Genomic DNA, 17,902 nt, shown 5'->3' on the forward strand with positions numbered 1-17,902 from the left:
ACAATATAGAAATTAATTTTGAATTGTTTCTGAATAATACTTTGGATAACTAATTTTTATTTGTTATTTTTAATTTTGATCATAATATTATTGTCTTTTTATTTATAAATAATTCTATTTGATAACAGGTTTTGAATGACTGACTGACCACTGGTTGACTACATCTACTGACTGTCCAATGTCTGACCATTAATTGACCAATGGTATATTTACTGATCAGTAATTTACCAATAATCGATATTCAGAAAATCAAAATGTAATATAATAGTACGTATAATAATATAAATTACACATAACACAAATTATACATTTTATTATTCTTGTATAGATAATAAATTTTATAACGAATGAAGTTCAAATAAATTTAATGAAACATTAATATTACTTTTACATTACATTACATTTCATTACATTAATTTATCTCGACAGATATTACCTAGAACATTATTTAGAACATTACAGTCGAACGGAGTAAAAAGGAGAAATTGATGTAGATTTTTTTCAGTGATACGTGAGAAAGGAAACGATCGCATTTATTCCCTCTTTCGTAGTAACTGAGCACGCTTCCTTTATCGCCGGCCTCCCAAGCTTTAATTTTATGATTTTGACCCACATTTTAAAACGAATGTCCCGAATGCGAAGCGAGACGGAACATAGATAAAAAGAGATCAAAAGAAAAAGCACGCCAACGCCTCGAACTCGATGCCTCCTGTGAAAACTTTAATATCCATCGTCACAAACGTAAATATTATCAGGATTCCTCTTTCACGAATAATATATCCCGAATAGGAATGTTTCATATTACGATATTCATCAAGATTAAAAGATTATTCCAGATATCGAAGAATTATGAAATATTACACCTGTTTTCCATTCTATTACGAAATCAATATCTATTTTCCAATATCTTTAAATATAAGAAATATAAAATTAAAATTTCTGATATACATAATTTTAAATGTTAAATTATTGAACTTGATTAAATTTTATTTTAAGACAATCTAACTTTTTATCGGAAAATAATTGCGAATTTTTAATATGGAATATAATTTTTTTAAAACAAATTAATCGATAATTAATAATTAAGTTGAATCAATATTTATTCCATTTAAATATTATTTCTACGAATTCATTATATTTGATGTTCAATTTTATCCTCGCCCAACTTAGGTTTTCATTTATATATTGTTAATATTTGAATTATTATCACAAATTGATGTTATCATACGTTAATTATTGTTTATTTCGCCTTATCCGTTTCGCATTTATATTTAATTAATCTCTTATTTTGTGTTTATGGATTTCCACGTTTAAATGAAATGTACAATTATCGTTTTTAATTAAATCTCTTTATCATTTACTTTTAGCGAAAATTTAATATCTTTTTTTCTTTTGAATAAAAATCACGTAATTAGTTTTTAAAATAAACTTTGTTTGAAATTTTTTTTATATATATAATTATTTAATAAGTTCGTTTCTTATTAATTTTCTCAAATTTCATTTTCTGTGAATATATTTTTTATGAATTTCCTAAAATAATAATAAATGCATACTATTAGATTATAAATCCAATAAATTTAGAAAATTTCACAGTTTATAATAAAAATATCAAAAAATTATCATTACAACTTAACAAGAATCTATAAGAATTTCAATATTCATTTCGACAAATGATTGATAAAGCATCAACTTGATATCCTTTCTAAAACAGTATCCAAACTATCTTCTTTTTCTCTGGAATTTTATTTCCTCTTAAAAATGTTGTAGTTTGGTCCAAACCTGCTTAAAAGAAACTTTATTTTCTTTTTTCAAAAAAAAAAAAAAAAAAAAAAAAACTTGGAAAAAGATTCTGGAACGAAAATAGATATGGATAACTACGAATGGTCGACAGACGAAGTTTGAAACATTTCCTTCGCTTTCAGGGACCAGCCTTTTCGCAGTAGCCGCGCATGAATTTGGCCACTCACTTGGATTGGCACATAGCTCGGTTCCTGGTGCACTCATGTATCCCTGGTATCAAGGATTGAGCTCTAATTACGAGTTGCCGGAAGACGACAGACATGGGATACAACAGATGTATGGTAAGTGAGTGTATATTGGATAATTGCGTTGAAAAGCAATAATTATTCTAATTTATTCTGTACTAATTTCTAAAATGAATAGTTCTTTTTCAAGAAATCAAGATATTTTTTTTTTTTCATTATTTTTTCAGCCATGATCAGATTATAAATTTAAAAAGTAAAATATATTTTGAAAGTAAAATATGAAAAAAATTTTTTCTTAATATATATCAGTTAATGAAATAGTATACCTTGAATAGATGGTAGCATTGATTACTAATTGTTGATAGTACTAGTGATTTAATTCATGTAGTCAATATGTATATATTAAATATTATTATCCTCTTAAAATTAGAAAGTTTAAAATTAAAGAAAAAACAAGTTTCAAAGGAATAGATATTATTGATGATATAATTTTAATCAATGAGAAATGAATTAGCAAATTAGAAGTTATTATGATCTTAGTATCAAGTTATGCATATAGAGAATATTTTCATTTCATTATTTTTCTAAGAGATATAAATACATTTCATTTCTTCCAATTTCTCAAATTTTTCAATCATCCTTTTTTTGACAAAAACCTGGTGAGTGACATAATAACCTGGTTGACAACATAATAAAAATCTCTGAAGTCGTTAGATTCCGCCAGTAAAATTAATTCCTGCATTTTCTGCATAATGAAGTATCGTGCACCTCAACATCAGCCTACCTGCATTGACGACAAGTCCCTCGCACTCTTTTTGCTGCTTAAGTGCACCTTTCTTGCTCACGTACCTTCTTGTTCTCCGTTCTCAAATTCTTTTATTCTGAAAAATCTTTAAAAATGAAAATTAGATGTTGTTAAAAATTTTTTAAAATTCTTTAAAAATATCTTATTAATTAATCAATTGAAATTCACAAGAAAAACAATTCAATTTGGTGGTTTTTATCTTTCTTCAAAAGAACAGAAAATACTCTTTTATTTTTGTTCAATAAATTGAAATTTTCCTGGATATACTTCCAATGCTGAAAAAGAATTTGCTTCCTGTGATACGTTTAATTTACTCCAACACCATACAGATGATTTACAATAACCCAGAGACCAGCAGTAAAACCTTTTAATATCGTTTTATCGCAATATTTCTAGAGGATAAAAAAATGTACCAAAAAATATATATATATATATTCACGCGTAAGAGTTAACAAGATTGTTCTGTCCTCTGTGCCTTTCTTCCATCCTCTCCCTCCATAAAAATTAGTTTTTATTCGTTCTAGGGAAAACATGGTTAACACGGTATATTCCTAGGGAAAAATCTGAAAGGACCGAAAGGACATATTTATTCACAGGGGATAATTGAAGTTTGAAATATATATATGGCCAACCAACGAAATTCACAATAAATCGAGAAAACAATTTCGCGAAATAATCGTGACGGTGGAATGTAGAAGGATGTCCCCACAGTTAGTAACAACAGGGTGAAATGAAATGTGAATAAAATATAAAGGACGATCTCTACACCATACTCTTTCCTCTTTGCTTGCGATGCAAAACCGTATGTTCGGGTGATTTAGTGTACCAGAAAGGTTTGCAAGCCTCTCCAAGGATCGCAAATGCATTCCATCTATCCCCTCTCTTCTTTTCTGTTTTTGTCCACTCCCCACATTCCTCTTTCTCTCTTTCTCTCTTTTTCCCTCTCTTCTCTTTAAACGCATTTGTCCCGTTTCCTCTTTTATACAAAGCTAATTTCTTCTTTTATTTCTTTATTCCGTCTACCACCATTTTTATTCATCCCTGTAATTTTTTTTCTCTCCACACACTATCTCTTCTTCCTCTATTTTATTCGTTTTTTTTTTTTTTTTTTTTTTTTTAATATTCTTTTTCTATATTCCTTCAGATGTAGATGTAACCTCCATTAATTTTTCCCTGTGTTTGTGTTCTCGCGTTATCTTTCTTTTACTATGCTCCCTTTTGGCATTTTTTCATTATATCATTTTATCCACATTCGTCTTTGATTTTTATCTCGGTTTTTTGATAAACATTGAATTCATTTTCATTTCATTGTTTATAAGCTGTCTGATAATTTTTCATCAAGTGATATAGAACAGAGAAAATTGATGTGATAAACCATGTCACTTTCAGTTAAATTCACTAATTAGTCTATTGCTTTATTAGAATTGCCTCTCAAATTTATTTCAGCGTTTATAAATAACTCTAAACATATGAATTTAAATATTTACAATTACATATAACATACATATGTATACATATAAAAATTATAATAAAAGCAAAGAGAAAATAAAAGTCAGTGACATCCAAGATAATAAGGAAATTAATGTTATAATATATAAGTTTTATTTATATCATTTGTAAAAATCAAGTTTGAAAATTAAAATAATTTATATTATTGAAATTTTATATATATATATATCATTATAAAATAAAAAAAATTGGTTACAATTAATTTGTAACAAAATATATTTTCTCATTATAAAATATAATTTAATGATATCAATTTTAATATATGTATTTTTTTCCCTATTAAAAGTGACATTATATATAAAAATATGAAGAGAATATAATTACTATTTATTTAATGAAATCAATAAATTAGTTTCTTCACAAATCTCTTAATTGGAACGTATATGTATATTCTAAATTGAAAAACATATGTGTGTTTCCTATTAAATGATGTAAACAAATTTATTTAATCTCAATGCAGAATTCTTTGATGCAACAAAAGATCATACAAACAATAATTTTATTCAAATGATTATTCTATGTAGAAAGATTCTATGTGTGTTTCATCAACAAACAAATTATTTTTACAACAGCCCAACCATTTTCATAATTATTATTAATCATTATTATTTTCATTTTGACTATAGTTAATATTTTTTTGTATGATATGAATTGTTTTATAAAGAAAAGAAATATATAAAAATCAATCATATTATACTTATTTTAAAATTGTTATATACTATCTATTAATTTAAAACCGATAATAATAATAATCTTTTGTCTATGAATTTAACTATAGAATAAAAATAAAAAAAAATATTTTACTCTTATCTCTCCAAAAATAAAAAAAAAGAAAGACAAAAATATTTTCAATATGTATTAATATATAATTACTGTTTATCATTCTTTTCATTCTGAGTACCTACCATTCTTATAAAAAAAAAACTAAAAATTTATGATATAGTTATAATATCTTGATTTAAGGAATATTAATGAATAGTTTGATAGTCTGTCATAAAATGGATATCGTTACTTTCAGAGATTGTGCATGTATTGCAATGTTCGTGACGTTGTGAAATACCTATACTAACAAATAGATTATATATATATGTATAAAAATCGTCCAACAAAGTTTCGTTCTCAACAAAAACACGACGTGGCGCTTTTCAACAGTACCTATTGGTATTTACGGCTCCTGGTACTTGTCACGAAAAAACCCGAAAATCCAAACGTAAATAAACTACAGAACGTTGAATTCTAACTTTTCTAAAACGATCAGCAGTATTGTGTTTCTCTCTTTATTTGAATTTTTTAAAGGCTATAGTTTTCTACTTCCGCCACCTACAACAATGGCTAGAGACAAATAATGATAAAAGATACAGTAGATACAAAAATATCGTTCAAAAATATTGGATTTTTAATTCATTAAACTATTTTTTTTTTATTATTTTTTATTATAAAAATATTGTACAAAATATTTTTATAAAAATATTATTACATAAATTATAGTACAATTACATAAATTATAGTACTAAAAGATTATTTTTTATAGTGGAATTTCTAGTAAGGTTTATATGTATAATTTAAATTAAATGTAATACTTAATTCATAATTTTTAAAATTAAATTCATTAATTTTAAATTCTAATTTTAAATTATATTTTTTGCTATCTCGTTTCAATACTTCAAAGATTTCCATTTTTGAGGTTATGATATTCATTAAAATGATATTATATTTATATTATATTTATATATTATATCCAAAAACATTTGAATTGAAACTTTATATATATTGTAATATAATATATTTTTTCCAAAAAAAATCTAAATTTATTTTTATATATGTATATATATGTGGAAATATTTTCTTCAAATATGTTTGCTTGTTATTATGAAAATAGAAACAAAGATAACTTAAGATTTTTGCATAATACCTATTGTATATAAAACTACAAGTATATGAAATACGCTGAAAATATCCTGGAGCAGAGTAAAGTTTTCCAACATTCTACAAAGGATTACAAGTTATATGTTTATTATAACTTCAAAATTATTCAACTTTTACAATAATCCGCAAGTTTTTTACAATCTAATCACAGTCTTCATTGTTAAAGAAAAAAATAATTTTACTTACTTTAAAAGAAACAGACTTTTAAGTAGTTTTTTCTACAATAATATGGCATTCTTTACATTAAATAGGTCAACAAAAATATTTAATAACAATATAATATATATAATATATATATAATATAATATAAATAAAAAATATTTAGCAATTAATAACAATAAAAAACAATAAAAAAAAATCCAAACGAAAAAAATTAAATAATTATAAAGCATTAGGTATTTCAACTTTTATAAAAAACTAAAAAAGTTAAAATTTCTCTGGAAAAAAAAACGTAATTTTATTTTACAGTAACGTACATAAAAGCAACAACCATTATCGTCTTCTACCGGAAAAATAAAGTAAAAAAAAATCAGAAAAAGGATTGCATAAAATGTGGAATCACGAAAGCTTGAAGTAGTTCCTCAAGATTTCCTTTTGGGATTCAAATCTTGCGTTTCAACCTCTCGATGCTTGTTTGCAGAAAGGTTGGTACATAAAGTTAAAAAGAAGGAAAGAAGAAAACAAAAAGAAGAGGAAAAAAACGGATGCAAATCTCAAGACTTCTCTCTTCTTCCTACAAGTTCATTCAAAGAGAAGGATTCTCCTTGCATCGCAATGCGATGTTTCATAAACGTTCCTCTGAGGACACTGCTTCCTGTCTTAATTACCCCGATCTAACTCTTTCTTTTCTGACTTCTTTTTTCTTCTTCTTTTTCTTCTTTTCTTTTCGTTCGTTTCGTACGTTTCATTCTTTCGTTTACCAAGCACAGCATGCTATTTAATCGAAAGTTTCATTCGAGTTTTATCACTGCACTGCAATGCTGTTGGTGTTTCTTTTATCATTTCGTGTTTCTTTGTCGATCGTTGTTTCTCCCCACGGTCTCTATCTTCGCTCCTGAAGAAACTTAAATTTTAATGTACTATTTTTTTTCATTATTTCAAGGACTTAACAATTATTAATAACCTTGAGAAGATAGTGAATGAATGAAATTTTATTTTTGAATATGTTCATTATTATCTTTATTTTTATCAAAGAAACTTTTTGATAATTAATTTAACAAGGTATTGAATAATATTTTATTATAATTTTTAAATATGATTTAAAAATTATTCTAAAAAAGTCATAAAATAATAATAGAAATATATATATAAACGATAATAAGATCCAAAAGATTATTCGATCAATTAAAGATTTTATTATATTATATTTTTAGCATAGTATTTATTAATTTTTATATTTATTTATTAATATATTAATAAATAAACAATTTTATGCATCAATTTCAAGTTCTTTTATTAATTATTACATCTTTGAGGAATATTCTGATTTAGTACTTAATAAGCAAAATTTAAAGAATTGAAAGAAGAAAAAACTCTCTTCTTTCTATTCATTTTTTTTATTCTGTATTATATCTAGCTTTCATCTTTTCATTTCGAAATCTCATTATCCGAAAGTAGTTATTCCAATAGCCATGTATCAAAGTATATTATTTCTTTTTCCTTTTTTCGTTGAATCTATATTTGTATCAATTTTTAGACGATTATAATAAATAAAATTTTTCGGATAATTATAAAATAATAAATTCTTATTGTTTTTAAATTTTTAAATTTAAATTAAACAATTAGCTTTCCATTCTTGAATCCACAATTTTTAAATATTATTAAAATTTTATTTTCAAATATCTTAATTCCTAGTTTAATTATTGTTAAAATTGTTTCAAAAATTTTTTAAACTTAATTGAATAATGAAATAGAAATTTAACTAAATAGAAAAACATTTTTTTAAATTTTTTGAAATCTAAAAAACTTAAAGATATGAATAAAATCTAAAATCATGAATTCGATATTAAATGAAAATTGAATATTTTAATTTCTATTAATAATTCTAACCAGTAGTATTAGGAGTATTTTAACTATTTTTAAATCTTCTTACACAATAAATTTGAATTTTTTTTTAATAAATCAATTATTCAATAATAATTTGATAATATTAAATAATGAAATTCACTTTTTCAACTTCAATATTCGAGCTTTCAGCAATCTTTAACATTCAATCTTCTGACGTAAGCATAGATGATAAAAATTCATTAGTATAAAGAAGAGAGTCGCTTAATCGTAAATCATTTTATGATTTCTTTTTGTATTAGAATTATAATCTGACAATCTGGAAATTAAAAATGAAGTATAGGCATCATTTTTTTAAATATTTTTTTTTTCTTAAATAGTTTTTAATGTTAATTATTTAATTATTTGGCCCAAACTATCGCTAATATTTTTATTTCAAATAGACCGATTCTGCCTGAATTTTCCCGATCTATCCCGAATTAAATTTTTGAATCACCATGATCGATTAGTTACAAACGAAAAGCAATTGGAATATATTTAAGAATTATTATTAATTAAAATAAATATCTATCTTCTAAAATATATATACCTAATATGAAGATAAAATTCGTAATACACGAAAATGTGTTAGATTATTAAAAAATTACAAATATATTTTCAAATAACCTAACATAACCTAACATTTTGTTTGATGTAATAATATATTACAATTCATTTGCTCCAATTTCATTAATTTTATATATTTTAAGTGAAAGAAGATAATCGCAATAATTTTAAGTTAAATTATGGAGAAAAGCAAAAGATAAGTGAAACAATCAAGTTTCCTTGAAAGCTAAACTATGAGCGAGAAGTCAATGGCAATAAACGTTATGCATAATACATCGCGGCATGCAAAGTATATATCATGCGCAACCCTGTGCTATCTGCATTATTGCATTATTCAGGAACGGTATATGTCCCAGAATCGAATGATAATTAATATTCGCGAGGGAGCTACCAATTAGCGAGTGGAATCTGCACGCGGCGAAGAGAGAGAGAGAGAGAGAGAGAGAGATGCAGAAACAAACAGACAGAGAACGAAAACACTTATTCACTAGCGAATCTAACATCACCTCTTTAATTATTGATTTAATAATTATGAAAATTATTGATAATTAATTCCTTTCCTTTCCTAATCTATTCCTTTGTATTCTAAAAATTATTTTTCATCATGTTCTAATTCTCTGTTATGTTAAAAATTCTTTATTTTTTTGTATATATCTAGGAAAAAGATTAAATATTTTATAAATTTTCCTTTTAAGAAATTTATTTTTTAATTTTTTTTTTTAATTTTTCCCTGAAAACAAATTCATAATTATTATTGTTATTTAAAATTTGTTCAAAAATTCTTTATTTAAAAAAGTAATATTACATGAAAATTATAATATTTCATCAATTGATTTGATGAAATATCGTGAAATATAAAATAAATTTGTCTTCTTTCGTTCCGACTTATTGGAATTCAAGATTGAATCGTCTTCTCGGGATAATAGATCTTTATATTTCTACATAAGTTTCCAATAAGATTGCAGCTTATCGTTCCTTTCATTTCAATTAAGTATATCGATTCGTGCAAATCAATTTAAACTATTCATATACATTTACAAATTGGGCAACTATTAATCAAATATTTTGCTAAAAAAAATTTTAAATCCTTGATTTTATATATTATTTTTATAATTATCACAATCAAAATTTTTTCATATATTAATTAACTACAAATTTTCAATCACATATTTACTTATTCTAATGATCTCTATATAATCAATATAATCAGTATATTTATTTGACGAGTCATTATCACGGTCATGTTACAGGTGCACCGGAAGAGAGGCTCTGGGCCAATCTACCAGGTGGGCCGCCACCTCCGGAACGACCTACAACACCTCGAACAACTACAACAAGCTTTGGGACGACCTATAGACCATGGAGAACAAGACCAACCAGGCCGAATCACTATCCAAATGACGATCGGCCTCGACGCCCTGATCACTACCCTCAAAAGCCGGATTATAGAACAGAGAGTCCAGAGAGGCCGGAGAATCGACCTCAGAGGCCTCACAAACCTCACAAACATCACACGACTTCCACTACAACTACTACTACTACTACAACTACTACCACCACTACCACAACTATGAGAACGCCATACACGCAAAGGCCAAGGCATCGTTACACACCACCGGCACCAAGGAACGACAAACCCGATAAATGTGATACGAGTTATGATGCCATCAGCATTATTCGTAGGGAAATTTTTGTCTTCAAAGGACGAGTAAGTATTAAATAAATTGTTGAATGAATACTTAAATATATTCTCATTCTATTTAGTTAGACGCAAATTTATCATTATCATTTTTTAATGCTTTCATGAAACATTTGATATCATTAGTGATAAATCAACAAAATATAAAAAATAATATAAAAAATTTTTACATTTTTGATTGTTAAAATAATGGAAATATTTTAATCAAATTACTAATTCTTTCTAAATGAAATAATACTGAAATATAATCATACTTAAATGAATATAAATTATATCGATAATATTTAACTAAAATAAAAAAGAATCTTTTCTTCTTTATTTTATTCATATTTATCATTCATATTTATCACTGTTTTGCATTCTTAGAAATAATTCCAGTCAGTAATTCCTAAACTTTTCTTTATAACAATAACTCCTTACTTTCCTTCTTGCTTGATAACAAATACATAGCTATTCCTAAAACAGTATTTTTTTAATTATCCATGTATTTTATCATGATTTATATCATTTAATAAAATGATACACAAAATAATAAGACATAATCATTCATGAAAGAAATAAATAATAGTAAACAAAATGAAGAAACATCCACATAAATTCAGCTACATATCATATTTATTTATATTATATTATTCTTTTGATTAATTAAATAATATTTATAGGGCAAATTTTAATATTTATATAATATATAATTATATAATATATTTCTTTCAGTATTTATGGAGAATTGGTGACCAAGGATTGTATGAAGGATATCCAGCGGAAATCACACGCTTGTTTAATCTACCTGAAGAAATCGATCATGTAGATGCAGTTTATGAGAGGCCAGACAAGAAAATAGTATTTTTTATTGGTAAAAGGTATTACGTTTTCAATGCTAACAATCTCGAACCAGGTTATCCGAAACCATTGACTAGATTGGGATTACCAGAATCATTAGAAAAGATTGATGGAGCAATGATTTGGGGACACAATGGAAAAACATATTTCTTTAGTGGATCTATGTACTGGAGGTATTAAAAAATATAATTATTAAATATTATAAAAATTGTAATAATGTTATAATTTAAATTAAAATTATAATATAAAGATATATATAAATATTTTTAATATAGGTTTGATGAATCTGTAAATCACGTAGAACTTGATTATCCGAGAAATATAAGTATGTTTGCTGGTATCGGTACAGATATCGACGCTGTTTTTCAATGGAAAAATGGTGAGTATTTATATATATTATCATTTTTAAAGTATAATCTAATTATAAAAATGGTAAAAATGATAAAATATTACTTATCATATTTTAATATATTTTTAGGTAAAACATACTTTTTTAAAGGTAAAGGATTCTGGGAATTCGATGATCAAAGAATGAAAGTTGCACATGAAAGACAAAAATTATCAGCACCAGTTTGGATGGGTTGTCCACGAGAATTGGAAACCAATGATGTCGAAAATTATCCAAGAAAATCAAAAATCATGGCTTCGAACAACGCATCGACACGATCAACTCTTTTTGTCGGAATATTTTTTATAGTATATTTTAATAAACATTTGTAAACTGTGATATTTATGTAAAGTCGCGTATAAATGCGAGCGTGTATTATATATATGCGCTCCAATTTACACATGACTAAATTTTAACATACACTTCTCTTATACTGATTATATATATAATAATTTTAATAAAGTAATTTTTAAATAATTGACGAAAAATTTTAAAAATAAATGACTTATCCCGATTCAATTTTTTTATATTTAAAACGCTCTTCTTTTTGTTATATAAAAAACTTATTACGATTATAATCAAGTTGTAATTTAATATATTAAATAAAAAAAATCAAGGGAATCTTTAAATATATTATCATTTAACTCATGTATTTAACAAAAACATACATGTTTATTTAGTGGATCAACTTTAAACGATATGTTAACAGAATATCTTTACAGTTTTTATATTTTATTTTGGCGAGTGGACAAACGGTTGTTTTGCTCACTTTCCTTAACACAACTGTTTTAGACATTTCATTTGAGCAACAAAATATCGCGACTACAGTGTATTCGGGAAAGCGTAATCTTACAAGTTAAAACTTGTTGAACTCGAATTTTACTATGAGCATAAATTATTTGAATTCCACCATAGTACGCGATTGTTTTTTTTATTTTTAATTTTCATTTTCTGTAAGATATTTCCATTTTATTTGTATGACAACAAAGCTTCGTTGAATATTTTATTTTTATCCTTGATATTAAAAGCGCATATCCGGTGGAGAATATGGGTCCCAAGGATTAAGCAACCTTAATGTAGTTTGAACAATGGTATCTACCTCTGCCATTCCACCTATTCCTACATCACCACACATAAGAGTTTTAGAAATGCATGCAACTTCTTTGTATCCCCAAGACTTCAATAGAGCTATCTAAAACAAAATTGATAATCAAATTTAATTGCAATATACAATAATTTTTATTAAAACTATATTGATTCATACTGATTGCTGCAAAGAAAATATAATAAAAATAATATATTATTTAAATATTATAACATATACCTGTGTTGCAGTAACAGGATGTTCCCACATTTTTGTATTCATGGCAGGACAAAAGACCAAAGGCTTTAATGGATCCCAGGCACGTGCAACACAAGTTAATATATTATCACATATACCACTAGCTATTTTACCAAGAGTATTAGCATCTAATGGAGCAATTAAAAATAAATCAGCCCATTTCACTAAATCAATATGCAATACAGGATCACCTCTGTCTTGCCAAGCAGCCCATTCCACTGTATCAGATAAAACTTGAATTCCTGGAGGCAGTTCTGCCTCTTTCAAGAAATGCTTAGCTTTTTCAGTGACCACTATTCTCACTTCAAAATTATTACGCCATAATTTATCTACTAATTGTGGTAATTTAATTGTTGCAACACTACCAGTACAACCAATTAAAATCTTCTTTTTAAAGGTACATGCCATTTTCACAAATTTATATTTGTTTTCCTTCTTAATGATTTGTTATTTATATTATATTTTTTATTTATAAAATTTATTTTTCTTCTATAGATGATATCAAGATAAAATGAGCTTAACTCTTACAACTATAGCTATATTAAATATTTTAGGCCATCTGATATAAGATACCTAAATCACATCAATTAACAATAAATTACATTTAATAAAAGTACTTTTATTAATGATTTCTTTTTCCCTTAGATCTCTATATTGAATATATTTATATTATTAATTTATTTTAAATATTTAATATTTGCTCTGAAGCCTTTTTCTGCACTGAGATCACTTTAATTGGATTGGATATTAAAAAGAATTCTCTACTAATATTGTATCATTATTCAAAAATCATATTGAATAAATGCATGTATTATTTATAATTCATAAAATACATACATAAGTTATATGTCACTACAAATTTACAAATTCACTCTAAAATCCATATAAATTTTATCTAAGATGAAATAAGAATCACCAGCGAAAAAGTTCATAAATACCATTCAAGTGACAAAAACAGTGATCTACAACTTTGCGACAATCGATTAGTAATAAATCCCTGCTGTTATGTCTCCTTGACCTCGTCAGAAAAACCAAGATTAGACCATTCTTCTCGTGCCATAAGCTCATTATCCATTCGACAAGAAAGGTATTCTTTTATAATATCACGACACATCGTGTTTTTGTTATTATTCTCAACTAAACAGCGCATATACTTGATCATAAGCCTTTTGCAAATACCCTCATGGTCGAGTGGAAAACTACCCTTTTCTGGAGGTATAGGTGTAAACACTTTTTGTGAAAATGTATACGATGACATCACTATCGCTGATTACGTTCATACAGAAAACTCGATAAATAGCAAGAGACAAAATTTTCGATAAACTTCTTTTAAGTAAACTTATTACAAAATACACGATAAATCGTAACCGCCATTATGGGATAATAAATATACCAGCGCCACTTACGATGATATTCCTAACTTCATTTTACGCACGCTCTGTGTTATATAATATAAAAAAGATATCCAATTTAAATTAGATATAAAATAAATAATAATAAATAATTGTATTTTCGATAAACTTTTCAATAAAAAAAAACAAAAATTATACAGGAATTTATTCTATTCTTAATAGAATTAAAGAAAAACTTAAAATATAATTAATTATTTATTGAACAATGAAAATAGAAAAATTTTTATTGGATTCTAATAAAAAAATAGTAAGTCAATAAAAAAAATGAGGCACGTTCCCTATATTTACCATTAGAAAAATTAATATTAATGAAATTCTTTTCAAAAAATTTTGCACTTGCATCTAAGATAGAAGCACAGATTAAGTACACAGTAGATCTATTATTCGTTACATTTCTATGATACCATAGACAAAATACAAAATAGACATGACAGATTAAGATAAATAGCATAAATTCTTGAATATATAGAGAATAAGTATAGGCAACAAAAGTAAATAGGAAAGAAGAAAAACACAGATAAGATAAAAACTCGAAAAACAGCATTATATCCAGAGTAATGAATGAAACAAAGAGAATAATAATAAACAAGAAGAGTAAAAAATAGAAAAAGAATAGAGATAGAATAAGAATGATTATCAGTATCATTTCAAATGCTGAAAATTTATTTCAAAAACTATTGAAGAAATGGCGCTAGTTTTTAATTTTAATTTTTAACTCTAACTTATTCTATTTTCAAATATCTTTGGTTTTCAAGAAATAACAATTGATAGTCAATTTTTATCCTATTTCTATTTTATTTTCTTTTTATAATTTGTTCTCTTTATTTATTATCTATTATAGATGTGTTTTATTTACTCTAGAGATGGCGTTGATTCCACAATTTTTAATCTATCTGTGTCTTTTTGCTACTATTTGCATTTATCTATACTTGTCATTAGATAGAGATATTTAATCTGTATAGTTGCTCTTAATGTTTTTGAGACATGAAAAAAAAAATATATTGAATATTATATCTATTCTGTAGTTTGTTTATGATTATTTTATTGTGACACAAAGTTTCATTAAGTATAATAGAAAAAAAATGTTAGATGCACAAGGTTATATTAACTAGGTTATGTTTTCATTAAGATGAAAAAAAAATAATTATTGTTATTAATATTGAATTTAAAATTATAAATATAAATATACTAATTTTATACATTGATAATTAAAAAATGGAAGAAAATGATTTAATAGAACAACAAGATCAAGAAAATTTAAAAAAAATAACGTGGAAAGATTTGGTAAGTTTAAAAATATCTACAAAAAACAAATATACTTAACCTAATAAGAAATATTTTATCTTTTCTTTAAATGTGTATACTTTACTTAATATATATATATTATATTTGTCATTTATATATAAATATATATATTATTTATGAATAAATATTTTTAAAAAATTTTTTTGAAAATACAATATAGATGAAATATAATATTATTATTCATTACAGGGTATTGTAGATGTATTATATAAAGCATGTGAAGATCTGAAATGGAAATCACCTACAAAAATTCAATGTGAAGCCATTCCTTTAGCACTTGAAGGTAAATTGAGAAAATTATATATATTTATTAAAATAAAAAATTATAATGATTAAATAAAAACATGAAATTATAAATAATTTCAGGTAAAGATATAATAGGATTAGCAGAAACTGGTTCTGGTAAAACTGCCGCTTTTGCTCTTCCTATTTTACAAGCACTTTTAGAAAATCCTCAAAGATATTTTGCTTTAATTTTGACACCCACTAGAGAATTAGCTTTTCAAATATCAGAACAGTTTGAAGCTTTAGGTAAAAAATAAATTATATATATTTTATAATAAAATAAAATAATATAAATATAATAATATAATATAATTATATTATTGTATTATAGGATCAAGTATTGGAGTAAAATGTGCAGTAATAGTAGGTGGAATGGATATGATGTCTCAAGCATTAATATTAGCAAAAAAACCACATATTTTAATTGCTACTCCAGGAAGATTAGTTGATCATTTGGAAAACACCAAAGGTTTTAGTCTACGTTCTTTAAAATTCTTAGTAAGCATTAATATTTTATATGTAAAAAAATTTTATATATGTTAAAAAATTCAATATATTTATCACTTCAATATTAAAAGGTCATGGATGAAGCAGATCGAATTTTGAATATGGATTTTGAAGTTGAAGTAGATAAAATTTTAAGAGTAATTCCTCGAGAAAGAAGAACATTATTGTTTTCTGCTACAATGACCAAAAAGGTGCAAAAATTACAGCGTGCATCTTTACGAAATCCTGTTAAAGTAGAAGTTTCAACAAAATATCAAACTGTTGAAAAGTTACAACAATATTATATTTTTATTCCTGTCAAATTCAAGGTGCAAAATAATTGATTAATTTTAATATTTTTTAATATTTAAAATTTTTTTCTTCATAATAAAATTTTGTTATAGGATGTATATCTTGTACATATCTTAAATGAATTAGCAGGTAATAGTTTTATGATATTTTGTGCAACTTGTAATAACACAGTTAGAACTGCCCTTCTTTTGCGAAATTTGGGTTTCACTGCTGTCCCTTTACATGGTCAAATGTCACAAAATAAAAGAATAGCCGCACTTACTAAATTTAAAGCCAAAAATCGATCTATACTTATTTCTACAGATGTTGCTAGCAGGTAAATATATATTATTTAGTAAATATATTTACTTAGTTATAAAAATATTATCTTTATCTTAATTTATAATATTTTTTTTTATAGAGGTCTTGATATTCCGCATGTGGATATTGTAGTAAATTTTGATATACCTACACATAGTAAAGATTATATACATAGAGTTGGACGTACTGCACGTGCTGGTCGTTCTGGTCGTTCCATAACATTCGTAACGCAATACGATGTAGAATTATATCAAAGAATAGAACAGTTAATATCAAAACAATTACCATTATATCCAACTCAAGAAGAAGAAGTAATGGTACTTGAAGAAAGAGTAGCCGAAGCACGACGTATTGTGAAAATGGTAAGATTAATTATTTCTATTTGATTACTATGATAATTATATTATTGATAATAATTATAATAATAATATTTACAAACGCTATGGTATTATTAAGGAAATGAAAGATATCGAGGACAGTAAAAAAATAGGTAAACGAAAGAAGCGACAAGATGACGATGAAGATGATACAGAACAATCTTTAGGAGTTAGAAAAAGAATAAAAGGAAAAAAGAAAAAACAAGGGAAAAGGTTTTAAACAGTTTAACTGTTTTATCACACATAAGTATATTTACTTTTTCTTAATAAATAATAGAAATGCAAGATAGTATTTGTTTTTATTGGCATTGTTATTTGTTT

The 17,902-nt window shown here is 25.2% G+C and overlaps 3 protein-coding genes across 6 annotated transcripts in view; 2 read left to right on the forward strand and 1 right to left on the reverse strand.

The window, feature by feature from the left end:
* The window catches only part of LOC122711838 (matrix metalloproteinase-2), a 122,999-nt gene extending 110,759 nt beyond the window's left edge, over positions 1–12,240 (forward strand). For all 4 annotated transcript variants that reach the window (XM_043930961.1, XM_043930970.1, XM_043930980.1 and 1 more), the window contains 5 exons: positions 1,923–2,081; positions 10,086–10,543; positions 11,249–11,547; positions 11,650–11,753; positions 11,853–12,240. In XM_043930961.1, the coding sequence (XP_043786896.1) occupies positions 1,923–2,081; positions 10,086–10,543; positions 11,249–11,547; positions 11,650–11,753; positions 11,853–12,094 (1,262 nt within the window). In that variant the 3' untranslated portion in view covers positions 12,095–12,240. The remainder of the gene's footprint in view (positions 1–1,922; positions 2,082–10,085; positions 10,544–11,248; positions 11,548–11,649; positions 11,754–11,852) is intronic.
* Positions 12,241–12,395: 155 nt separating this feature from the next.
* Positions 12,396–14,105, reverse strand: LOC122711880 (phosphopantothenoylcysteine decarboxylase). The gene is made up of 2 exons (XM_043931041.1): positions 13,087–14,105; positions 12,396–12,954 (listed from the first exon to the last, which is right to left on the reverse strand). Exons 1-2 carry the CDS (start codon positions 13,510–13,512, stop codon positions 12,784–12,786), a joined length of 597 nt encoding a protein of 198 aa, XP_043786976.1. The 5' UTR covers positions 13,513–14,105; the 3' UTR covers positions 12,396–12,783.
* Positions 14,106–15,531: 1,426 nt separating this feature from the next.
* On the forward strand, positions 15,532–17,870 carry LOC122711873 (probable ATP-dependent RNA helicase DDX47). Its single transcript, XM_043931030.1, has 8 exons — positions 15,532–15,800; positions 16,011–16,104; positions 16,188–16,352; positions 16,438–16,604; positions 16,685–16,921; positions 16,997–17,220; positions 17,305–17,566; positions 17,661–17,870. The coding sequence occupies exons 1-8, from the start codon at positions 15,732–15,734 to the stop codon at positions 17,799–17,801; spliced, it is 1,359 nt and encodes a 452-aa protein (XP_043786965.1). The 5' UTR covers positions 15,532–15,731; the 3' UTR covers positions 17,802–17,870.
* Positions 17,871–17,902: the final 32 nt, after the last annotated feature.

This window comes from Apis laboriosa, unplaced genomic scaffold, assembly GCF_014066325.1.
Source record: "Apis laboriosa isolate Shangri-la unplaced genomic scaffold, ASM1406632v1 scaffold112_cov148, whole genome shotgun sequence".
NCBI classification, from domain to species: Eukaryota; Metazoa; Arthropoda; class Insecta; order Hymenoptera; family Apidae; genus Apis; species Apis laboriosa.